The sequence below is a fragment of the Eubalaena glacialis genome, chromosome 12 (genome assembly GCF_028564815.1).
Source record: "Eubalaena glacialis isolate mEubGla1 chromosome 12, mEubGla1.1.hap2.+ XY, whole genome shotgun sequence".
In the NCBI taxonomy this organism is placed as follows: domain Eukaryota; kingdom Metazoa; phylum Chordata; class Mammalia; order Artiodactyla; family Balaenidae; genus Eubalaena; species Eubalaena glacialis.
In genome coordinates, this window is record NC_083727.1 from 52,287,173 (window position 1) to 52,312,334 (window position 25,162).

Consider the following 25,162-nt stretch of genomic DNA (forward strand, 5'->3'; position numbering starts at 1 on the left):
ACTGCCTTTGTCAGTTAGGTTATGGAGCATGTTTTTTCTATAAATTGAATAACTGAAGATAATCTGCAACTTCCAAGTTTTGAAAAAATATACTTAAAGTAAAAGATAAAGCTATTTTACCTAACATTGTGCCATATTGACAACAGTGTACTTTTTATTTTTAAAACTAAGTTTCAGTGTTTAGAATTTCAACTCTTTGAACATATGGGATATTTACAAGTTGCTTATAAGTGAAAGCGTAATGGATATTTTACTCTTATTTTAGTAATTTGTCAATTTGTAATATTTATGTTGCCTTGATAACACACACGCACGTGCGTGCACACATACATACGGATAAAAGTAGCAGCAGAAATTTTAACACATAAAAAACCTTATGGATGTGTTAAACTTCACTGTGGTAAAATTACTGATGTCCTTTGGTCATGCGTGCCAAAGCATTTGGAGGTGAAGTGTCTTGATGTCTGCAACTTACTCTAAAAAAAGGGGAGAGGGAGGGAAAGAAGGAACTAGAGATAAAGCCAAGAGTTGCAGAATGTTAATAGTTGGTGGATTTAGGTGAAGGGTATTGTTCATTGTAATATTCTTTCACCTTTTCTGATGGCTTGAGAATTTTCAATATAAAAATTTGGGAAAAATAGTCACAGGGAATAAAACAAATTAATTTGAAGAAGTATGTGTCAGTATTATAAGAAATGACTTACCAGGATAAAAATATATTACATTAGGATAAAATTATGTGGGGGAAGTAGAATGAAGAGCTTGTTCATAAATTTCTGTAAATGGATGATGGTGGATATGAAATTGCTATTATGATTTTTAGATTTCATTGGTACATTTAAAAGCAGTGAAACTATTTTATTTTAAAATATCAACTTATGTCAGAAACAACATCTTTTGCAACTCTTCAAACTTACGATGAAAATTTTAGATGCCAAATTAGAACTCTACAAGAGGGTACATGATTTTTAAAAATTCTTTTGTGGTAAGCAGGCACACAGGTTTGAAGACCAAATCTGGCTAACATTCTTTCAGCTCTTCAGGTTCTAGGAATATGGTGCTAAGGGTTCACTCACTTATACTACAAACTGACAGATCATTCTGCATGACAGGTGGATATGACTGTTTTAGCAAAAGCACTGTATAGCTTATGAAGCATAACCATAATAACCTGCCCCCAAGCCTGGACTGCTCCTGTGGACATATAAACTTCATGATTGCTGAGAGCAATCATCATATGTTGCTATTTTTTTTTAAATCACAGAATTGTTTTATGACCTTGTAATTTCCCTTTTCTATAAATGTGAATAATTTCTTTAAAAACTATATTATAAGTTAATGATATTACTTAGGTAATTTTTGCTAGCCATGAAACTAGTAATTCTATAAACTAGAAGTTGATAAATGAATTTCTTTTTATTCTAAGTGTCTTTAAAAAAACTCTCTAAGTACTTTACTTTTTTCTTCTTTTCCATTATGGTTTATTACAGGATATTAAATATAGTGCCCTGTGCTACACAATAGGACCTTGTTGTTTATTCTATATATAATGGTTTGCATCTGCTAGTCCCAAACTCCCAATCCATCCCTCCTCGTGGAAGGACTTTACTTTTGATAGTTACTTTGACTTGAGGTCATTCGTATAGAATTTTGGAATGTGTACTATGAATATTGAGTGGTGCTGGATGTCACTGTGTTACTGTGTAAACTATACCCCATAGTACTTACTGATTATTTAAATATTCTAAAAAAAAAAAAAAAATTCTACTAAAAGGTTAAGATATAAATTTTGGATTGGAAGAGTGAGGCATACAAGGTGCATGTACACATTGTGCAGGACTTTGGGGGCTGAAAACCATGTGTACTTTCTCTTGGACAGAAACATTGGGAGAATATCATTCCTTTGAATAGATCAAGCCATCTGGTTAATAAAGAGACTTCAGCATGTTCTTATAACATGTTTCCTTGGTTTCATACTTAAAATGGGAGACTGTGGAGGCTTAATTTAATGAAATCCAGATTAAAAAATCACCAGTGGTGTTTTCAGAAGTGTCCATAATTTAACTGTGAAAATCAGAAAATTAACATTACTACCATTTCATTTTCAGACCCATTCAAGTTTTGTCACTTGTCTCAATGATGTCCTTTATAGCAAATGATCCATTTCAGAATCACACATCACATTTAGTTGACATGTTTCTTTAGTCTCCTTCAGTCTGGAACAGTTCTTTAGTTTTTCCTTGACTTTAAAGATCATAAGCCAATTATTTTGTAGAATGGACCTGAATTTTGGTTGTCTGGTATTTTCTCATTATTAGATTCAGGTTATGTATCTTAGAGAAGAATTTCACAAAACTGATTCTGTGTTCTTCTCATTGCATTCTGTTAGATGATATATGATTGCATTTTGTCTCATTGTTGGTGATGTTCACTGATCACCTGAAAAGATGGTGTCCACCAGATTTTTTGTATTAGTTTCCTATCATTGCTGTAACAAACCACAACCTTAGTGGCTTAATATTACACAAATTTATAGTTTTGGAGGCCAGACTTCCAAGGGTGGTTTTACTGGGCTAGTGATTGTGTTGGCAGGGCAGGTTCTTTCTGCAGGGTTTAGAATAGAATCCTTGCCTTTTCCAGCTTCTGGAGACAGCCTGTATTCTTTGGTTTGTGGCCTCTCCTTCCATCTTCAAAGAACATCGCTCCAACCTCTGCTCGCATTGTTACATCATCTTCTCTTTGACCCTCCTGCTTCCTTATAAGGACCCCTGTGATTATATTGGGACCACCCAGATAATATAGGATAATCTTCCCATCTCAAATCTTTAATTTAGTCACATCTGTGAAGTCCCTTTTGCCGTGTAAGATAATATATTCACTGGTTCTGGGTTTTAGGATGTGGTGGGCATCTTGACAGGGGGCAATTATTCAACCTATCACACTTCCCCACTGTAAAATCATTCTTTCCCTTTTGTAATATTTTGTGGGAAGATACTTGGATCTCTGGTTCCCGTTCGTGGAGAATGCTATTTAGAAATCAAGATCTGGGGGCTAGGTGTGCTCACTGCTATTGAGATGTCATTGTTCCTAGGCTCACTTAATAGTGTTAGGGAATGTGTATGTATGTGTATAGATCTACATCTATATTTCTATATTAAAAGATATTAATTAGTTCTTACTGATGTCTTCAGTTCCACTCTAATACCACAGAGTTCATTCACGTTTTCTAATTTTTCACATATGTAACTCCCTTCTCTGACAGTGAAAAACTGACTGCAGTTATCCTTAATATATTAACTTACTTGATAATTCTCCCTGCATATTACCAGTCTCCTTTCTGCCACCACCCCTCCCCCTATATGGATCCCTCTTCACCACACCTGTTTCTGATACCTCCTGCCACGTAGCTCTCTCATGTGGATTCTTTCCTGGAAGCATGGTGATAACAGGGTTGGTGGACTTCTTATATGGCAGCTTTGGAACATTCTATTATATGCAAAGTTCTTTTACTTACCTGAGATCTCATTTAAGGACTTTGGTTTTGTAGTTTTTTAATATTGTGAAAAAATTTTTATTTAGTATTAAGCAGCTGGACTCAGTTTAGATGATCTCAGTTTTGTTGGCAACATCCAAAGCATCATAGTCAGTAGCCAGTCGAACATATACCTTCTTCTCTCCATCAGCCCTGATCAGGGTGTTGACCTTGGCCATGTCAATGTTGTAGAGCTTCTTCATAGACCGTTTGATCTGGTGCTTGTTGGCTTTGACATTCATAATGAACCCAAGTGTATTGCTGTCTTCTGTCTTCTTCATGACCAACTCCCTGCTCAAGGGGAACTTGATGATAACATAGTGGTTAAGCTTGTCGCTCTTCCAAGGATAAACGGGCTGCCTTCGGGGTGTCTTGGGCCACCCAGAAAGTGGGTAACATGCAATCTTCTTTTTTTCTGTGTGGATATGGATGCTTTTTAGCACTGCCTTCTTGGCCTTCCAAGCTTTTGTTTTTGGCTTTGGCTTTGGAGTGGCATGGGCTTCTTTCTTTGCTTTCTATATGCCATCTTCATGAAAAGGTAGATTTTTATTTTAAAACTTACCTAAAATTTTTTTAAACTTAGAGTTATTCAAACCAAGTGATTGTGGTGAGCTTAGTAAAACAGTATATGATATGTTGGCTTTGGTTTAATTCCTTTTTAATTGAATTGCAGATTTTTCCTGGGGACTAAAATAATACCTTTTGTTATAACTTTTTTAAAAAAAATTATTTATTTATTTATTTATGGCTGTGTTGGGTCTTCGTTTCTGTGCGAGGGCTTTCTCTAGTTGCGGCAAGTGGGGGCTACTCTTCATCGCGGTGCGCGGGTCTCTCACTATCGCGGCCTCTCTTGTTGCGGAGCACAGGCTCCAGACGCGCAGGCTCAGTAATTGTGGCTCACGGGCCTAGTTGCTTCGCGGCATGTGGGATCTTCCCAGACCAGGGCTCGAACCCGTGTCCGCTGCATTGGCAGGCAGATTCTCAACCACTGCGCCACCAGGGAAGCCCTGTTATAACTCTTATATAAACCTATTTTAACTTCTTATGGGTTTGGGTGACTTTTCTCATTTAACATAATTATTTTCATATTTGAAGACTATCATTTCTGCTTGGCTTCCTTAATAAAGTGCATGTTCCAACTATTTTGCACTTTTTGTTACTTTTATAGCAGAAGGGAAAGGGGGAGAGAATTTCTCAGAAATTACTGATTATATAACTAAATATTTTGGGTTCAAGTCAGTTTTTAATTTTTTCAGTTAGAAGTTTAGTCTCACATGAAAAATGATTGCCTGGTAGTTGAATAAAATTTCCAGATAGATCATTTGTTCTAAGTGGTAGAAAATTTAGCCTATCTTGTGAATTTTTCTTAAAAGTTTAAGTAGAGAGTACTTTGATGTTCCAATATAATATTAGCATGATAATGAAGGTTAGTATGGTTTTAACTCTGGTTGTGCCTTCACTGTGGAAATCGAACTTATCACCTTATTTTTCTTTTTTTGACAGAGCAAAATCGATTAAAGAATATCAGAAAAGTATATGGAAGATGTATGTGGTATCGTTTACGGTTATTAAAACCTCAGCCAAATATTATTCCTACAGTAAAGTAAGTAATTGATTTCAATAAAAAACATACTTAGTGCTTACTCTTTGCTAGGTATCATATAAAATAGGGGTATAATGATGAATAAAAACATGTGTTTGTAAAGAAATTGTAACCTTAGTAGGGGTAAGATGTGATTAGTAAATTTGAGAACAGTCTGAGCAGAGTGGTTTAGAAGTTCAAAAGAAAGAGAGTGTACTTCTGACTTGGGGGAGGAGGGGAGAAAGAGAAGTCAAATCTTGAAGGAAGATCTTGTACATCTTGTGTCAGGATTTGAATTTTGTCTTAAAGACTATGGAGGAATCTTTAAAAGGTTATCGATAACATGGAGGTGACAGAGTCAAGTTTGCATTTCATGGTGATTGAAGTTTTTGAGCACATACTGTGTGCCAGGTGCTGTGCTAGGATTATATATGTTATCTCATTAGTTTTATGTTAACTTCAAGGTAGATATTTTTGCTTTTTCTCAGATGAGGAAACTGAGACTAAGAAGATGAGGTAATTTGACCAAGTTCCTGCAGCAAGAAGTGGTGGAGTAGGGACCTAGTTACCCTTTATTTTTGCAGGGCCATCTGCTTAAACAGGCCATTAGCATGTTTAATTAGAGTAGGTGTCTTTGATTTTTTGAGGCTGTGGGGTATGCTGGTTAGCCTGGGCTTTGGACCTGCACCCTAAGTCATCAATTTACAGGTAACAGATGAAACTGAGGGGAAGTGAAAGAGCTGCCATTATTGGAGGACTATATCCTGTGAATTACCTACATATATCTATCCAGTAGATAGGAGGGCAAGACCTAGCAGAGGATATTAGTAAAAGTGGATCCAGTTATTTTTAAAAATTGGTTTAAATGATGATGATAGTTTTCAACATATGTGCCTGGTTTAGTTCCTTTCTAGAGGGAGGGAAATCTTAGCTTTGGTGTTAAGAGTTCTTCAATGGTGTGAAACTAAAAGGCAAAATTAGTGTTTACAAGAGTAGTTTCATGTTCGCTATGTATTCCTTGCTATTGCTTCTCATTTTTTGTTTTGTTTTGTTTTTTTATTTTTTATTTTTTTTTAAATCTGATTTTTTAAAAATTAATTAATTAATTTATTTATTTTTGGCTGTGTTGGGGCTTCGTTTCTGTGCGAGGGCTTTCTCTAGTTGCAGCGAGCGGGGGCCACTCTTCATCGTGGTGCACGGGCCTCTCACTGTTGCCGCCTCTCTTGTTGCGGAGCACAGGCTCCAGACGCGCAGGCTCAGTAGTTGTGGCTCACGGGCGTTGTTGCTCCGCGGCATGTGGGATCTTCCCAGACCAGGGCTCAAACCTGTGTCCCCTGCATTGGCAGGCAGACTCTCAACCACTGCGCCACCAGGGAAGCCCAATGTTTTGTTTTTTTAATTTATTTATTTTATTTATTATTATTTCTTTTTTTGGCTGCATTTGGGTCTTCGTTGCTCACGCGGGCTTTTCTCTAGTTGCGGCAAGCAGGGGCTACTGTTTGTTGCGGTGCGCGGGCTTCTCATTCAATGGCTTCTCTTGTTGCGGAGCACGGGCTCTAGGCACGCGGGCTTTAGTAGTTGTGGCACGCAGGCACAGTAGTTGTGGCTCGCAGGCTCTAGAGCACAGGCTCAGTGGTTGTGGCGCATGGGCTTAGTTGCTCCATGGCAAGTGGATCTTCCCGGACCAGGGCTCGAACCCATGTCCTCTGCTTTGGCAGGTGGATTCTTAACCACTGCGCCACCAGGGAAGTCCTTGCTTCTCGTTTTAAATTAAACTTTTATGAGGCAGCAAGGCAGATATTTTTGGCTTTCCAGTCTCTTCTGTTTTGGGCTTTGGTCAACACATTGTGGGTATCTGAACCTCAGTTTTCAAGAAAAAAAACCCAACTTTGTTCTATTTAATAATTAGTAAAGAGATTTACTTAAATAGAAGTACAGATTAATGGATGTTTAAGTAAGGAAGAATTAAATAATACGGGTAAAATTTTAGATAAGGTCAGGAACCATCAAAACCTTTTTGCTACTTAACCTTGAAGCATTCTTTCAAGATTAAGTAGTCATTGTGTAATACTCTTAATTTCTGGAAGTTGCTTAAAAGAAAAAACACAAGACCTCAACTTAATTACTGAAGCCATATGTAGGGAAAATGTTTGTCTTTTAAGAGAAACCAAACATGTTTTTAAAAAATTGGGCACAGAGCATGATATAATCTGTTATGTTTCTACCTTTGGTTTGGCTCTCAGGAAATTAGAGCGTGGTTTTATTGGTTGTGGTAGTTTTCATCAGCCTGGGGATTCTGTCATGAACCTCTTCTCTCCTCCCTTTATTCTTTGGCTCAGAGAGCTAGATGCTACATGAAGAGCATCTAACACAGGGTGTAGTGTGTTTTAGGTGTTTTGTTCCCTTTCTCTTCTACCCTTGTTTGCTTTAAAATTTTACTTTAGTGGTTTTCAGTTTTACTTTTATCTTTGTTTTTTGAGCTTTGTAGCCTTTTGGGGAAGTTCACAAAACAAAATGTGGAGTTACTAAGTTTGCGTGGAAATAAAATATATTTTCAAGTGTTCTTTAGCATATTGAGGGTATTAGCAAACTTTGGGTTTGAGTCAAAAGTTACTGTTTTAAATTATTTTCATTATTCATAAAATAAGTAGTTATTGTGTGCTACGTATGTGTCAGGTACACTAGGCGCTGATATACCGTGAGTAACAAATACTAACAAGTAAACAAGTGATGATAATAGAGTTTAGTAAGGGTTGTAAGGGGCGGGGAGGGTGTGCCATAAAAGAACTTAGGGAGGGCTCTTAACTGGCATGAGATAGAGAAGATTTCCTTGAGTAAGTGAGGTCCTCGTTGAAAGCTGAGACTTGGGTAAGAGTTACTAATAACAGCAAATAGCTACCATGAATTGGTTGTTTACTATCTGTGAGGCACCTTTTAGGGGTTTTACATACCTAATCTTATTTAATTCTCAAACCCACCCTAAAAGTTGGAAATTGAATTGTAAAAGGCTAAGCAGCTTGCCAAGATCTCTCAGTTAATAAGTGGTAAAGTTGGGATTTGACTTCAGGTAGTTTTTGCTCCAGAGCCTATTTTCTTAACTACCTCTCCCTAGATAGCCAGGTAAAAGTGGGAGTATTCCAGGTAGGCCTCCCTCTTCGTCTTTGGGCATACAGATAGTATGGAAAGCAGCTTGCAGTATTATGCCCTTAATAAGGTTTAGAGCATTAATTTGGCCAGGTAGAAAGAAATTTGCATCTGAGTGCCATCTCTTTGTTACGCTGAGGTTAGTCAGAACTGAATAAGATCCTGTCCACGTGCTCAAGGAGTTTGCAACGAGCCAGAGGAGGAAGGTCATGGTTTGTGCTTCTTTGTGACTGTAACCATGGTCTCCACATTGATCATCTTCACAAGAGTTAATGATTGCTTCTTGGAGGATAGATAATTTGAGTTGAGTCTTGAAGGATGAATATAGTTTGGATACGCAGCAATGGGGAATGGGAATTCTAGGTAGAAAGACCCAAGGGAGCAAAAGCATAATGGTGGGAAAAGCTTAGGGAACTGTGGGATATGGGGATTTATTTTGTTTGAAATACTAGGGTGATAAAAGTAAGGAGGTAGGTTGGAACTGGATCCTGGAAACTCCAAATAAACACGTTTAAGCTAGGTTCCTATCAAGAGAGCTTAAACACACGGAATGTTTTCTTTCTGTATTTGAAAATAGGTCACTTCAGTTTTGTTTGATTAGGTCTCCTATGATTCATTTATGTCTTTGTTTAACAGTTCCTACCTAATGTAACAAATTGTGATACAAAAGGTATAAAAATATTATTCAATTTTATCATTAAAGATAACCACCATTAAGATGATTTACCTTCTATATTTTTACTTATAATAAACTTTTTTTTTTTTTTTTTTTATTTATTTAAGGCTGTGTTGGGTCTTCGTTTCTGTGAGAGGGTTTTCTCTAGTTGCGGCAAGTGGGGGCCACTCTTCATCGCGGTGCGCGGGCCTCTCACTATCGCGGCCTCTCTTGTTGCGGAGCACAGGCTCCAGACGCGCAGGCTCAGCAATTGTGGCTCACGGGCCTAGTTGCTCCACGGCATGTGGGATCTTCCCAGACCAGGGCTCGAACCTGTGTCCCCTGCATTGGCAGGCAGATTCTCAACCACTGCGCCACCAGGGAAGCCCCCTATAATAAACTTTTATTTACAAAGAATAGGATTATATTATACATACAGCTTTGAAAGCTGTTTTTCTAATTTAACAGTACAAGGTAGATAATCTTCCACAGCAAATATTTTTGGTGTCTAGATAGTATCTCTCTATGGATGTACTGTTATTTATCTGTTCAGTACTCTGTTGATGGACATTTATGTGTGTGTGTTTTCAGCTATTAATTATACCTGTAATCACCCTTTTATACATTATAAACTTAATTTTAGTTTATTTCCTTCTAAATTTCTTGAAGTGGAATAGATGATAGTTAAAAAGGTATAACTTCTTTAGGGCTTTTGATAACCTTATTGCCAGATATTCCTTCAGAGTGTAGAATGTATGAGAGTTCCTTTTTACCTTAGCCTCTCCAACACTGGTAATATCAATCTTTTAAATATTTTTACTAAACAGAACATATTGAAGAGAAAAGAAATTAGTTATTTTTCAACCTATATGTTCTTTTATATCTTTTTTTAACCTGTTATGCACGTCTTTCTGTATCTGTTAGCTAAAAATGTTCTATTGTGTGGCTATATCTTGGTTTATTTAATTAGTCTCCTATAAATGGTTTATTTAATTAGTTCCTTATAAATGGACATTAAGGTTGTTTCCAAACTTTTACTGTTATAAACAAGGCTACTTATTCATCTTTGCACAATTGACCCATTATTTTTCATAGTTTATCTTACTAAAAGTGTAATTACAAGGTCAAGAGCAATTCTTTTTTACATTAAATGGTTAACTGAATACTAAGTATTAATATATTTTGATCTAATGGAATGGGTCCAATAAGTTAATGAGTACATTAACTTCTTACTTAAAATTCTGCAAATAGTAACTGAGAGAATATTATATGCCAGGCACTGCTAGATTCTAGAGAATTCAAAGGTGAAAAAAGATGCTGTCCTTTTTGTGTCTTACAACCCAGTGGTTGTAGAATTTGAGTCAATAGCACAGTGACATGAGACTACTTAAGATTGTTTTATGCCTTGCCATAGTGTCTTTAGAATCTTAAAGGAAAACCATATAGTTGTATTTATTTATACTTCACTTATCTTTTTTCTAAACAGGAAAATAGTTCTGCTTGCAGGATGGGCATTGTTATTATTCCTTACATACAAAGTTTCCAAAACAGACCGAGAATATCAAGAATACAATCCTTATGAAGTATTAAATTTGGATCCCGTAAGTAGTATTTTATATAGTCCCTTGAAAATACTCTGGGCCTACAGCCTAAAAGAAATTGAGCTGTGCCTAAAGAAATCAGACTCTGGTCAGTTAAAAAAGATACCTAATCCATTATTATTCTAATGCATATATGTTTTTTAAGCCACAGATGTTGATTGCCATCCTATTAAGGGTTGGTTTATAATTGCTAAAATGTAAAAATATCTGAAGATGAGATGAGAAGTTAGTATATTTTTAAAAGACGTTTCTAAGGTTGGTTTAATGCAAAGTTAGAAGCAAGGGGTTTATTTATGTTAGTTGGATGGGACCCTGTGTTAGTTGACACTAAGGCAGTGTGTTGGTGTCTTTGTCATAGAAATTCAGGTTAATCTTGAGTGTACCTGTTAGCTGACTTTCTTGACTGAACTTGAGTGATGGGTCCCAGTAGAAAATTGGTCTTTTAAGTTAATCAGTGGAAAGTTAGAACTGAAATGAATGCTAGAGATCATCTAGCCTTTTTTTCTCATGGAGAAAATGAGGCCTGGAAAATTGTGTTTTGTCTGGGGTCCCATAACTTCTTAGTAACCAAGGTGAATCTAGTGCCCTTTCTATTTTTTCCCCCATACTACTTTTTTTTTACTTCTCGTCTCTCCTCAGTAGATGGCTTGATCCAGAGATTCATATGATACACAGTAAGGAGTGTGTTTATCTTCTAGTTTTCTGCTTTGTAGAAGAAAAGTTTGCATATCATCTGAGTTTTCTTATTGTGATGATCATGGTCATCAAGAGAGATTTTTTAAGATTAAAAGGTTTGGGGGCAATTTAATGCCATAAAATATCAATGTGAAAAATTTATTCATAGAAATTGAATCTAATTAGGAAACAACTAAGGTAAACTTATTAAGTATTTACTTAATATTAAAATATTGACAAGCAGGTGAAACCAGAAATTCTTCAGATTTTTTCTTAGAAAGGAAGTTAACCTTTGATTTGAGTTTTTTTCAGCCAGACTTAATTTACTGTGATCATTCTTTGATATTTAAATGTCACTATCATTTTATTTTATTTAAATGGCATTATATAGTATCAGTCTCAAATTGTCGGTGCCTAGGGTACTGCGTGGCACATACTAGGTGCTCAATAAAATAAAATATATTGGGCAAAATGAATATTTTTATTTAAAAAATATGGGGGTGAAATTTATAGGACAAGGTATATATAGGATGAAAACTTCATTTTCTGTTTCTGAAAATATTGAGTAGTTCAGTATTTTAAGTTCAAAGTGGGATGGATTATGTTTTTACAGCATTGTGCTTATTTTTACTAAAACAAAGCCTTTTCTTTTAGGGGGCAACAGTAGCAGAAATTAAGAAACAGTATCGTTTGCTGTCACTTAAGTATCATCCAGATAAAGGAGGTGATGAAGTTATGTTCATGAGGATAGCAAAAGCTTATGCAGCGTAAGTATTATAGGACCCGTTACACATTTTTAAGAGTGGTAAAGATAGTTTTCTGTTTGAATAAAGTAGTAATAAAATAGTTGTCATACACTTTTATTAAGCACCTCATATGTTGAGTCTATCATTTATGGAACTACCTGGCAACCATGAAGTGTTAATTTAGCCAAATCTTAATTTTAAGTAACTTACAGTAGTGCTTTTGCCATGTAAGTTGGTTAAATTAAGTAATAAGTGATGTGTTAATTGAGCTATTTTCAAAGCATCCTGATTAGAAGAGATATACTTGCCCCTTGTTTTCACTTCTAGGCTTTTTGTTAGGCTAGATCTATTTCTTTTATTTTGGCCTGTAGCTTGTCTCATTTAAACTATAAACTAAAGATGAGTTTAACTTTGGGGAAACAGGATAGGGTATATAAAATTAGAAGTAATTCCTTGAGTATTAATATTATAAGAGTTAAAAAGTTAGCTGGACTCTTCCGGAATCATAGATATATCCCACACAGCTCTTATGTTGAATTAAAGAGTAAACTACAGACAAGATGTATCTGTTTTTTGGGGACTCGGTGATGTATATAATTTTGTAAGCTAACTTAAAAAATATAAGTAAATAATAGGATATGCAGATATAATAGCAGGCTGTGAAAGTGGAATGTGAATGACAAAAGTTTGGAAAATATCATCTTATGCATTTTTGTGCTTAATAAAAGTATATTGACTGTGTTTCCTCTCTGCCTAGCCCACCCCCCCTTTGTGGATTGCTTATTATCTATGTGAATATGATTCTGTAGTAAAGCAATACTTTCAGGAGCTTCTGAAGTGTACACTACATTTTCTTTTCTATGCAGCAGACGTCCTCCAGATTGCTGTCTTTCAGTTGGTGTCTCCTTTTCCCCTTTTTTCAGTGTGTCTCCTTTAAGCATTTACCCTTGTTGCACAAGTATTGCAGTGCCTTAGTTGCTGTCTTCAGGTAATTTAAGAACTGAAGATTTCCAGAGGAAATCAGATAGCCTTGGTTTCCCTGTACAGTTGTCCACCCCACCCAGAGCTTTAGCTATTGTTTCTTTAAACTTTCTGTCTCCTAATCAGATTCTTTTACCCAAAATAATTAGTAGTTTTAATTTTAGTGCTTTTGGTACAGTTATTTTTTCCCCCCCCTGAGTTTTCAGGTATTGTAACACTTTCAAGTTCATGATTTTGTTCTCAGGTTACTGGAAATCTGACTCTATGATGTATGGTCACTATTCTAAGAAGTACAGAAGAATAATATATGGCCTTTGGTTTTAACTCAGTTACATGTTCAAGATGTAGAATGTTTTGTATGTAAAATGTCTTAAATAGTTGATGGTCTGTCAGAACAAATGAAGAAGTAAAATGATTATGGGACCCAGAACTTTGAGTTATTGTAACTTGGACAAGTATAACTAGATTAGTTAAAAGGGTGCATTTTACTGAATATAGGTTCTGAGTGATTGAAGCTGCTATCTTACGTATAACTCTACCAGCCTAAGTTATGTAATTCAATCAACTTATAGAATGCAGTTATAAAAAACTGCATGATCTACAAAGTTTTTCAGAATTTGCCTTGGTTATTCAGGCTAGTTTCTCTTCCCTTATTCACTCATTATAATAAACAAGCTGGGTCATTCCTATTTCTTCAGACCAGACTGTAACTTAAAGGAAAGGAGGTATGGTTATTTTTGAGGAGTTAGATCAACTATTGATATCTGATTCATTCTTCTGGATATAGTTGGGATTTTGCTTTTGGGTGTAAAATCTATGTTTAAACTACTTTATAACAAGTGGGCAGCATGATTTACATCCTTAAAGATATTTTGATTTTTAAAAAGTATGTTTGCATGTGTTCTTACATATGAATATGTAACTTAGCTCTACATAGCCAACTCAGGCCCCTCACATATAATTTAGTGAAAGCATTCTCTGGGTTAGGATTTATAAACTGAGGTCCCTGAAACTGTATATAGAATTTATGTGTGTTTGTAAATGTGCATTTTTTTCCAGGGCAGGAGGGGCATAGGTTTCATTAGATTCCTAATAGGATCTATGATATAACCTCCCACCCCCAAAGTCAAGGGATATAAATCATGTTTAGGAAACTTTATACTCATTGAATTTAAAAAAATTATGTTAGCACCATTGGTGTTGTTTAAGCTTGTTATATATAAATTATACTGAAATCACGTAGCTTTTAAGTACCTTAAGTCTTAGGAATGGATACTGAAGCACTAATAAGTAGCCAAAAATCAGTTGCTTTCTTACACTGACTTTTAAAAAAATGGATAATTCCTTTGAGTATACAGGATGGTTACACAACAGTTGTACAATTGGTTTAATGAATGAGTTAATGGAATTAACTCATTAATCAGGTGTGTATGCAGGTTGAAAAATCAAGTGCTTCTCTGATGAGAGCTGTGCTTTATTTTGCAAAACCTAAGGGCATTGTATAGAGAACAGAACAGTTTATGGTGCTGCCATCATTAGAAAGTCAGGAGGGGGCAGAGATAATTATTTTGGGGAAAAGACTCTGATTAGGAGACAGAAAATTGAAAGAAACAATAGCTAAAGCTCTGGGTGGGGTGGACAATTGTACAGGGAAACAAAGGCAAAAGTTTTTGAAAAACATCCCTTCCTTAGCAGAAAGGAATCTTAGCACCACTCCTTATTAACTTGCAATCTCTCTAATAATGCCTTTCATTGGCTCCTGTATTCTACTGCGGCCTTAGGTCAAACAGTGTAAGTGGAGTTATAGTTGAATAAGGACTAAAGACATCAAGGTTCTTGTTTTCATAAATGACTAAATTGATAAGTTTAAAAATATTTTCAAGTCATTGAAAAATTTTGCAATTTTATTAAGGTACTTCTGCATTCTCTCTCTCAATTGGAGCTTTGTTGAATAGAAAATGCATTGTATCTTAAGTGCATATGTTCTGGGAAATAGAAATATGGCTAAAATTAGATTTGGACATAAACATAATCTTTTGCCAATTGGTCTGCAAGAATGCCTTCCTTATTATGTTATTGGTCATTTTGTGTGTATGTGTCTGCCTTGTCTCCTTAACAGCATTGTAAAGTTTTTGAAGGAATTGAAAATTTCTTTTAATTTTTTTTTTTTTTTTTTTTTTAACATCTATACTGGGACCTGGAATAAAACCACTCTCACCCTGTGCCTTGAGCCATTGCCCAGGTCAGGGGTTATATTTATGTTTAGGTGTTTAAAAAATCACTGTCACTTTCATATTGCTTGGGTTAAGAAGCTGTTGCTTTAGCAGGTATTTTTCTAGTCTTGCTTGAAGTTGGCTTAGGAGAAAATTGTGATCTTAGCACAATGCAAATGACCTTTTCCAAAGCAGTGGAATTTTATAGGTGTTATTATTTTTTTCTTTGAGAATGTGGTGCCAGTTTTGGAGGGATTATTATTAGTCATGTATTAAGTTTATATTTAAAAAATAGATATATATCATTATTAAAGTAAAAACATGCCCATTGAAGAAATTTTGGGAAATATCTGAGTGTATAAGATTTTTAAAAGTAACCTATAATCCTCCCTGCCTCCTTAGAAAATGTAGTAGCCTTTAAAGTTGCATCTTCTGGCTTGAACTGGCTAAACCTGAAAACCCGTGGGCCAACTAGGAATTTGTATCTGGGCTCAATAGTTAGCATTTTCTGTTAATGCTGAATTTCTTATTTTTCTCTCCCCCTTTTCCGATTTCAGAGAGTTCTTTTCTTGATTCTCTGAAATTATCTTTAAGAAGTGAGTTGGTTAGTTAATGGAGTTTGTGTATATGAGTACTTATTTTTCAGATGTGGCTTTCTAATTTTGCATCTTTGTTCCTTTTATGCTAGTTTAACTGATGAAGAGTCCCGGAAAAATTGGGAAGAGTTTGGAAATCCAGATGGGCCTCAAGGTGTGGTAAATGATGATTAAAAAATACTGGGGTTATGATATGTGTATATTATAAAAATGTTAACTAGATTGAAGAGAATGTTTTGATTTTCTTAGTTTGTGAATAGGAAAATTACAACCACAAGGAGTTAAACAAGTATGTAAATTGAGTTCCCTTTAATTAATTTTTACTTTATTCTTCTTTCTAGAGATTGGTTTGAAAGATAGAACTTTGATTGATTTGATGAGGAAAGTAGTCACTGTCATTATTCTTCATTTCCAGTTAGTAGTTGATAAAAATTGGATGAAAAAAATCTGTTTTTCTTTACTGACTAAACATTTTCTCATATATTCATAATGCTTACACAAACTCAGGACATATAAAAGAATTTAAGTGTTCTGGGAGGAAGGAATTCACGTACTTAGAATTTTTTTTTCTTCTGGAAAAATTTAAAGTTTCAAATATAAACCATGTCCATCAACTTTTGTGTAATGGAAACACATAATAAGATAATCTTAAAGCTTTTTTGGAGGGGGTGGGGGAGACAGAATTTGGGGATATAAAGAAATAAAACTAGAAATGGAGACTCTTCAAAAATATTCTTCCTATTTTAGCCACGAGCTTTGGAATTGCCCTGCCAGCTTGGATAGTTGACCAGAAAAATTCAATTTTGGTGAGTACATTTAAATAAGACACTGTAATGTGTTCGATATATCTTGGTAATATAAAGAGAGCTTTAGAAAGAAAATACTGGCATGCTGTTTTCAATTTAACTGTGGATTATGAAAACTGTTTTTGCATAATGGAGAAAAGAATTGGTTCCTATTATTAGGTTGTTGGTTTGGGGCAGTGTGTTCTAGTGTAGGGTTCCCCCCCTCACTGTTCAAGGAATTCCTTACAGTTGTGGTGATTTCTTGTGGAGGTGGTTTCAGATTGTGTCCTACCCTTGGTTTAGGGAACCACTGTTTTTTTATGGTATCTACATTTATCTTAAGTAGCGCTCAAAATTTAAGTTATCTTTTATTCCACATTTACCCAGGCTAAATTAATTTTAATGTGTGCTAACATAATGATATATATTATATATGATACTTCAGGAGGCAGTAGGTTATCAGACTTCAGTCCGTAATAGAGGCTGCAACTCTTAAAACATCGGGAGTTATCCTAACCTATTGTTCAGGAATTCCCTACTTCTCCTTTCTTGAAAATAATTATCTAGGAGCTATCTTTGAAGCAATAAAAAAATCCATGTTTTGTTTTGAAAATGGCTAGTGTTATTTTATGGCTATTTATTTACATGTTATTTTCCAGGGTATATAGTTGCTGTATATAAGCATGTTTGTTATGCTTAGGGTTATTCAGGGAATACTAGAGAAGAGAAAAGATAGTTAGCTACCAGATTTGGGATCAAGCAGTAGGACAGAAATCTAAGACCAATAGATAGAAATTACTTGCAAACAGAACATTATGTGTTCTGTTTGATATTTAGGTAAAGAAACCAGCTTCTACCATTTATTTCCAAGGCACTAACTACTTGCCAAGGTGTGGATATATAATACAGTTGACCCTTGGACAACAGGGGCTTGAACTGTGTGGGTCCACTTAATACATGGATTTTTTTCGATATATACGGACTACAGTACTACACAATCCATGGTTGGTTGAATCTGCGGATGCAGAACCACAGGTAATGGGGGGCCAACTCTGAAGTTAGAGGTGGATTTTCCACTGCAAGAGGTCGGGGAGCCAAGCCCCACATTGTTCAAGGGTCAGCTGAAGTTGGCCCTCCCTTTCGGCATGTTTTGCGTCCATGGATAAAGAGGCCCTACTCTTTTATCACCATTTTATATAAAGGACTTGAGCATCCCTGAATTTTGGTATCCTTGGGGGCCTTAAAACCAGTTCCCCATGGTTACCGAGGGATGACTATATATGCTGCAGGTTCCCTGTCTGCAAAAGGAAGATAATAATGGTACCTTCCTCTTAGAGTTTGAAAATAAGGATTAAATGAAGTACTGCATGAGGAGTGCTTTTAATAGTGCCTCCCCCATGTAAGCCTCAAAATAAGTGTTCATGGATGTTGTCATAATTTACCTGATGAAGGCCATAATTTTTTCTTTCCTTTTCAATTCAAGGTTTTACTTGTATATGGATTGGCATTCATGGTTATCCTTCCAGTTGTTGTGGTAAGTTCCAGCTCTTTTTATTAACATTTTTTAGGGAAGGGAATTGGTGCATGCTTTGGAGTCTCCTTATAAGATTGTAATTTGTATTAGAATATAATCCATTAATCCTTGAATTTTAATAATCTTATATTCAGTTATACTTTAAAGGTCTTCTAAAGGTGGCATCTCTTCAGTATGTTAAAATGAATCTCCTCCTGATCCAAAAATTACACACAAACGAGATAGTACAGATGTATTTAGAATTTAAAATGAAAATCTTCCATTACCACCTCCCCCAACTCCATTTCTCTGTCAGAGATAATCACTGCTAAGTTTGCTTCCTTTTCAGATATTTTTCTATGCATTATGTATATATACATGTGCACATTTTTTAAAAAATGTGATCTTACTATATGTATTGTTCTGTGACTTTTTTTGCTTCATATAGGGGTACAACATGTAGAACAACCTCATTTTTAAAAACAGTTGCATAGTACCTCAATATGGAGGTACCATAAAGTTTATGATTTTATTGTTTATTACTCTTATGACTGGTGGTGTTCTTACTGATCTTATGGTTCCTATGGGTCCCATAGTGAGGCTAACAATTAATTTGTCTTGCCTTCTTCATAGGATTGTTGTGTGAGAATCCACTTGTGTGGAATAATGTGAATGAAAGTAGTATATCAACTATAAAATTGCTCCTACGCTTATTTGTCAAATATTTATTGAAGACATGCTATGTGTGAGGAACCAGCTTGTTGCTTATAGCAGTGGGTTGTTTCATTCCTATTTTGTCTTTAAACAATTTCTAGCTGAAACTTAAATGTTTTAATCATATATATGTAATGAGGTAGGTTGGTGTTTAGGCCTCAGGCAGCATAAATATTTACCAAATAAATCATTTGAAATATGTAACAAAGGCATTTGTTTTAAAGAGCAGGTCTTTTTATTGGTTTAAGAACATTTAGAAAATTTGACCATTCTGCATCAAAGTTAACATTTATCGTGGTTTTTATGCTTTATTTCTGGTTTAATTTTGTGTTTTAGGGCTCTTGGTGGTATCGCTCAATACGCTATAGTGGAGACCAGATTCTAATACGCACAACACAGATTTATACATACTTTGTTTATAAAACCCGAAATATGGATATGAAACGTAAGTAAATTTAAGTAACTCTGACATTAGATTATTTTCTGAGTCATTTATGTAGAGTTGATATATATTCAACTGGAGAAATTCCATTTAATAGTTTTAGGGATATTCAGTTCATTATAGCTAAAGCTGGAGGAAAATGCTAACACCTTTCATCATATGTCTTAATCTGTAGTTCTCTTATTCCCGTTTTACTCAGCTATATGTATATGTCAATACATATTTTTTTCCCTCCAGAAATTTTATAGTAAAACTTCTTGTGGGCTAATTTTGTAATAATACCAGCTAACATTTCTTGAGTATTTGTCATTGCCAGGCATTGCTAGCCACTATGCATGTATTAACTCATTTAATCTTTGTATGCCCCCATAAATAAGTGCTGTTTTTAAAGCACATTTTATAGATGAAGAAACTGAGCCCAAGGATATACAGTAAGTGACAGAGCTAGGATGGAACTCAGGTAATGTGGTTCCCAAGCCCTAAACCAGTACATTATACTGTGTTAATCGTGTAAAGTATGTAGAGGTCTTGGGTGTGTTAAAAGAAAACTGCCAGAATATTTCATTCCCAGAGTCTTATTTCAAAATTTATTATGAAAAACAAAAAGTACCATCCTAAATAACTTTCTTTGATCCCATAAAGCTAACATTATAAATTTTATCCCTGGAATATATAGTGTTGCCTTTCAGAATCACTGCTCTGTGGAAATCATACACATTTCCCTTCCCTTCCCTTCCTTAAAAAAAAAAAAAAAAAAGTAAGTTTTAAATTGTGCCTCACTGGAGGATGTATTTTTGTTCCAAAACCTGAGTGGACTTTTTCGTATTTCATATTTGCCAATTTTACTAACTTTCTTGGTAGTGAGAAAGAGATTCCTCAGGATCATATGACTGTGTGAGCTGATCTTGTGTTTCTGAAGAATGAACTGATCTTATATTTCTGAAGAATGAGCAGATCTTTTATTTCTGAGGAATGAGTGAATGTTACCTTCCCTTATGTACATGTATGACTCTTCCTTATGCTGGATCGAAATATTAATATATAAACATTCTCCCTTATGAAACTGTTTCATGTTTGTAACCTGTTTTAATGTGTTTTTTGGATCAGTGATCTTGATTTCTATTTCATTTCTGAGGATGGTACTTGGCCTTAACAATTAATCCTATCAGAAAAGCTTTGTTTAGCTGGTGGGTTTGGTTATATATCCTTGGTTTTAGCATTGGCACCATTTATATAGCTGTCTTAGTTGTTTTCATTCAAACATTTGAGGGTAGTAATAGTAATAGCTCACACACATTACTATGCTGACTGTGTGTCAGGCACATATGAAGAAACCGAGGCTCACAGAGAGGTGAAGAATATTGTTCTAGGTCATTCAGCTACACACTTAACCTCTGTACCGTCCTGCTTTTTGTGAGGATGTTGCATGTATTTTCTGCTGTAAGGTAAGATTGATGACTATAGTGCCAGTCATTAAAGAACTTGTATAGGCCAACGAGAGTAATGCTAATATATGTGACCTCACATCATGTGTATTTCAAGGAACACTATTCCCACAAAACCCTCCAGGGTTCCATAATAAAAATTTCTGCAAATTACAGTATATTTTAGTTTACTCAAGGCTCTGAGGAGTCATGAAGTGAAGAAACCAGAAACTCTTTTTTTTCAATACTAGGTGTGCTTTATTTATTTATTTATTTATTTATGGCTGTGTTGGATCTTCGTTTCTGTGCGAGGGCTTTCTCTAGTTGTGGCAAGCGGGGGCCACTCTTCATCGCGGTGCGCGGGCCTCTCACTATCGCGGCCTTTCTTGTTGCGGAGCACAGGCTCCAGACGCGCAGGCTCAGTAATTGTGGCTCACGGGCCCATTTGCTCCGCGACATGTGGGATCTTCCCAGACCAGGGCTCGAACCCGTGTCTCCTGCATTGGCAGGCAGATTCTCAACCACTGTGCCACCAGGGAAGCCCTGAAACTCTTTTTAACTCTTATTTCTCAGCTTTATTTAGCCATGGAGTTCCCCCCCGCCCTTTTTTTTTTTTTTACTAAGCAGTTAGTAACATCACATAGAATACTTCCTGCTATAAATTTCTGTGGAACACATGCTTAGGTCTAGAAACCGATGCTATTTGTAGTGATTTTAATGCACCTAGTTGCTTCTGGGCCCTTAATTTGATGTGTATTTCTATTTACTTGTGATAGGTAATATTGCACACATTTTAAAAAGTGAGATGTTTCTTTTGTTATGAGAGAGATTAATGCTTATGATAGTGGAGTTCAGATGATTTTAGCATTGTGTGTGATTGGAAAACTGCCTCACTCTAGGATTAACCAAGTATCATGGGAGGCGGATTAATGGGTGAGCAAATTTATTTTTCTTCATATTTCTTTTGTTTTCTTAGGGCTTATCATGGTCTTGGCTGGAGCCTCTGAATTTGATCCTCAGTATAACAAGGATGCCACAAGCAGACCAACAGATAATATTCTAATACCTCAGGTTAGGCCTGTCTCCCAAATTCCTTGATAAACATTTAAGTATATAAAGTTAATGCTTTTTTAAGTATACATTTTAAAATAATTATTTTATTTACTCTAGCTAATCAGAGAAATTGGCAGCATTAATTTAAAGAAGAATGAGCCGCCACTTACCTGCCCATATAGCCTGAAGGCCAGAGTTCTTTTACTGTCTCATCTTGCTAGAATGAAAATTCCTGAGACCCTTGAAGAAGGTATTTGTGATTCTAATATCTGTAGGGTTTTAGTGGTACAGAAGAGGTGGATTTAATTAGACCTCATGGTGCTGTGTTTTTTTGTCACTGTTCTTTTTTGCTCAATCAGATAATTACTCAAGGACCTTTTAAAAACAAATCTATATGCTACGTACATAATTACTTCACAAATTCTTTGAAGGTATTAGTAAGTCAGATGTTTTGGCAAATGTTAAAATGTTGTATTTCAAGGTGAGAGAATACTCTCTATGAAAAATGTTAAGTCAGTTGCAGATTATACAATAATTCCTGATGACTTTTAAAAAAGGATTTTGTAAGCCTTTTGGGGCAAGAAAAAAATGGATTTTCACAACAGATGTCTCAGTCACCGCCACCAGTACCGCCATCATACTCCAGCAGTAGTTACCAATAAAGTGTCTGTTTAATCTTTATTTAAAGTTTCATAAGTACTTGAAGCCATCTATTCTGCTTAAAAGAAAAGCAGTGGATTGGGACAGTGGTGTTTTCAGGGATGTCATGAATTTGAGTGTCATCTCTTTTCACTTGCATTATTTCAACTGGAAGTTTTAAAAGAAAGTTATCCTTAGGGAATTTTCTTTCTGAATGAACCAACAACCCCCCCCCCCAGCCCTGCTTTAAGCCAATAATGCAATCAAATGCCTTTGAAAACAAGGTCAGTTGATGCTCAGTGATTAATGATAGGATAGGCTGCTTATGATGGAATCAAGGAGCGCTATTTAGACATTGTTTATTGAAGTTGCAAGTTAACTAGTAATTCTGTTCCTAATGTTCTGTACAGATATGAAACCATCTCCATTTTTACCAATTATCTAAGAAACAGGGAACAGATTTTTTTTAGGTTGAGTACCAACCCCAATGGATGATCTTAATGGTAAACTATTATATGCAGTATAAATGAAAGTGTCTGTCTCACTCCTCCTCCTCCTATCCTCCTCTCTCCATTTAGCTGACATTTATTCTCAATCTTAGTCTTTGGACTTATCCATAATTATACTTACAGGAATTTAGGTACACAAGAAGAAGAATTTTGAAGTTCTTAAATTAGTAAGATTATGATTAAATTTAAGATTAAGGCTATTTCAAAAAAAAAAGGTAGGGAGTAATTTATAAAGCCCAAGACCATAATATTAAAAGTTTGCCTTTGACACATCTAATTTGAGGTAGGGTTTTCTGATTGATTTTTGACATAGTGCTGCCGAGGAGAAACTATGGTGTTCAACCTGTAATATTCTGAGGTCATGTGAAAAATTTGTGTGACAGCTTAAATTTAGCATTCGTCTTGGACTACAGGTGATAAAGATGTTTTCATCATAAAAGAAGAATGATTTGTTTCAGGTGTTTTATTGTTTTGCAGATCAGCAATTTATGCTGAAAAAATGCCCTGCCCTACTTCAAGAGATGGTTAATGTAATCTGCCAACTAATAATAATGGCCCGGAGCCGTGAAGGTGAGGAGGAAGCATAATTATGTTGTACTTTTTCTTGCAAGCACATACAGATTATACTTCATAGTTTTAAGATTTTTGGGTGCTTAGTATAATTCTGTCTGTAAGGTGAATCAGTTTTCCCAGTTTTGTTCATGGTTTTTCTTATTTCTTTCCTGTATTTTTCATTATGTAAAGTATCGTAACTTATGTTTTTTGAGTTTAATTTTTCATTGTTTTATTGTTATTTATTGTTTGCAAAGATTTAAAATACCCTTTTCCTTCCTCTGAGTAGTTTTAGAATTAGGTTAACAATGAGTTTGAAGTAATTCTTTAAGTGATGTGATGATGATTCATCTGACATGTAGTGTTTTTTACATAATGGAAAAAAGAACGAGGGAGTTTATTTATGGTCAGTAATGGAAAGAGAGACCCTTAAAAAAGAGATACTGGTTGTGTTTTGTTGTTATGGATGATGTCAGTTTTTGGCATGACATCAGTATGTGCATTTGACCAAGTTTGTGTATCTTCTGTGTCTTACCCAGTAACTTTTAAAGGAAATTCAACACTGTGATCGTAAAATTTGAGGTGTTAAGGATGTTCACATGAATTTGTTTTTGTGATGAATTGTGTACTCCTGAACATATAAAAAGTCCAGACCTGTTTTGCTTTTCTTCTGTTCTTTCTAAGAAAGGGAGTTTCGTGCTCCAACTTTGGCATCCCTGGAAAACTGCATGAAGCTTTCCCAGATGGCTGTGCAAGGCCTTCAGCAGTTTAAGTCTCCCCTTCTGCAGCTCCCTCACATTGAAGAAGACAATCTTAGAAGGGTTTCTAATCATAAAAAGGTAATTTGCTACTTTAAAATTAGTTTTAAGCAGTTTGTCCTGTCACTTAAAGGTAACATGAATGAAAATTTTTCTAGAAATGGTTACTATGAACTTCTTAGATTTACAATGTTTTAAACATTCTAAAACTATCCCTCAAGTGATTCTGTTAATACTTTCTTGATTAGGTAGCTGTTTTGTAATATTTTACTACTGTAGTGGTTTACTTTGGGAGTCAGTGCATTTTAGCAGTCAACACTTTGTTCTTTATGTTGCCAAAAATAAACGTACTAAGTAAAAATGCACTATATACTTTCCATTTATTTCATTCGTGGCTTAAAGGGCTGGGCAATAGTTTATTGGTTGAGTATGAACAAAAAAAATTAAGCATTCAAAAAATAAGTAGATCAAATACAGATAATTCTTACTTAGAAAATACAATCTGTATATAGATTATGATAATGAATCTTAAGATATTTAAGAAATGTAATATAAATGAAAACTTGAGGAAATATAAGAAAAAGTGGAATGAAATTGTAATTTTAGTAGGAGATTTTAAATATTACTTTGTATATATTGATATTAGACAAAGTAGGCAGAAGATAGACATTGGATTTGATAGTGTTAAGGTAGAACTAATAAATATATATTAGAAATTTGCATCAGAGTTTTCTCCTTTCGAGTGTGTTACTCATAAATTTGATCACATTTTAAGTCATAATTGTAAACTTCAGAATTCAGAAGCAGCCATTTCACATGCCTCATGAGCTAATCCCTATCGGTGAAAGTAAAAATTAATAACTGGCACCAAATACTCAGAAATTAAAAAATCCTCTCCTGAGTATCCATTTAGCCAGGCTGGGTTTTACTGCAATAACAGATAGCTGTATTTAGAAAATAACAAAAATGAGAGTATTGCATAGTAAAACTTAAGGGTGCATACAGCTGTTACTTGGACATAAATTCATACTCTTAAAGGTTTTTATTA

The 25,162-nt window shown here is 35.2% G+C and overlaps 2 protein-coding genes across 2 annotated transcripts in view; one reads left to right on the top strand and one right to left on the bottom strand.

The window, feature by feature from the left end:
- SEC63 (SEC63 homolog, protein translocation regulator) overlaps positions 1–25,162 on the top strand; it is a 68,809-nt gene that overhangs the window by 15,842 nt on the left and 27,805 nt on the right. Inside the window, exons 2-12 of the mRNA XM_061206759.1 lie at positions 5,036–5,135; positions 10,400–10,514; positions 11,844–11,956; positions 15,818–15,879; positions 16,473–16,531; positions 17,994–18,044; positions 19,074–19,182; positions 21,580–21,674; positions 21,774–21,906; positions 23,282–23,374; positions 24,041–24,195. Of these exons, the coding sequence (XP_061062742.1) occupies positions 5,036–5,135; positions 10,400–10,514; positions 11,844–11,956; positions 15,818–15,879; positions 16,473–16,531; positions 17,994–18,044; positions 19,074–19,182; positions 21,580–21,674; positions 21,774–21,906; positions 23,282–23,374; positions 24,041–24,195 (1,085 nt within the window). The remainder of the gene's footprint in view (positions 1–5,035; positions 5,136–10,399; positions 10,515–11,843; positions 11,957–15,817; positions 15,880–16,472; positions 16,532–17,993; positions 18,045–19,073; positions 19,183–21,579; positions 21,675–21,773; positions 21,907–23,281; positions 23,375–24,040; positions 24,196–25,162) is intronic.
- LOC133102632 (large ribosomal subunit protein uL23-like) lies at positions 3,601–4,854 on the bottom strand. Its single transcript, XM_061207663.1, has 2 exons — positions 4,807–4,854; positions 3,601–4,047 (listed from the first exon to the last, which is right to left on the bottom strand). Exons 1-2 carry the CDS (start codon positions 4,852–4,854, stop codon positions 3,601–3,603), a joined length of 495 nt encoding a protein of 164 aa, XP_061063646.1.

Bases quoted from the DNA above. Each gene is read 5' to 3' on its own strand.
- LOC133102632 (XM_061207663.1), bottom strand. From the start codon at position 4,854: ATGATCTATCTGGAAATTTTATTCAACTACCAGGCAATCATTTTTCAT. The intron at 4,048-4,806 runs GTGAGACTAAAC...GATGGCATATAG, and splicing joins ACCAGGCAATCATTTTTCAT to AAAGCAAAGAAAGAAGCCCA.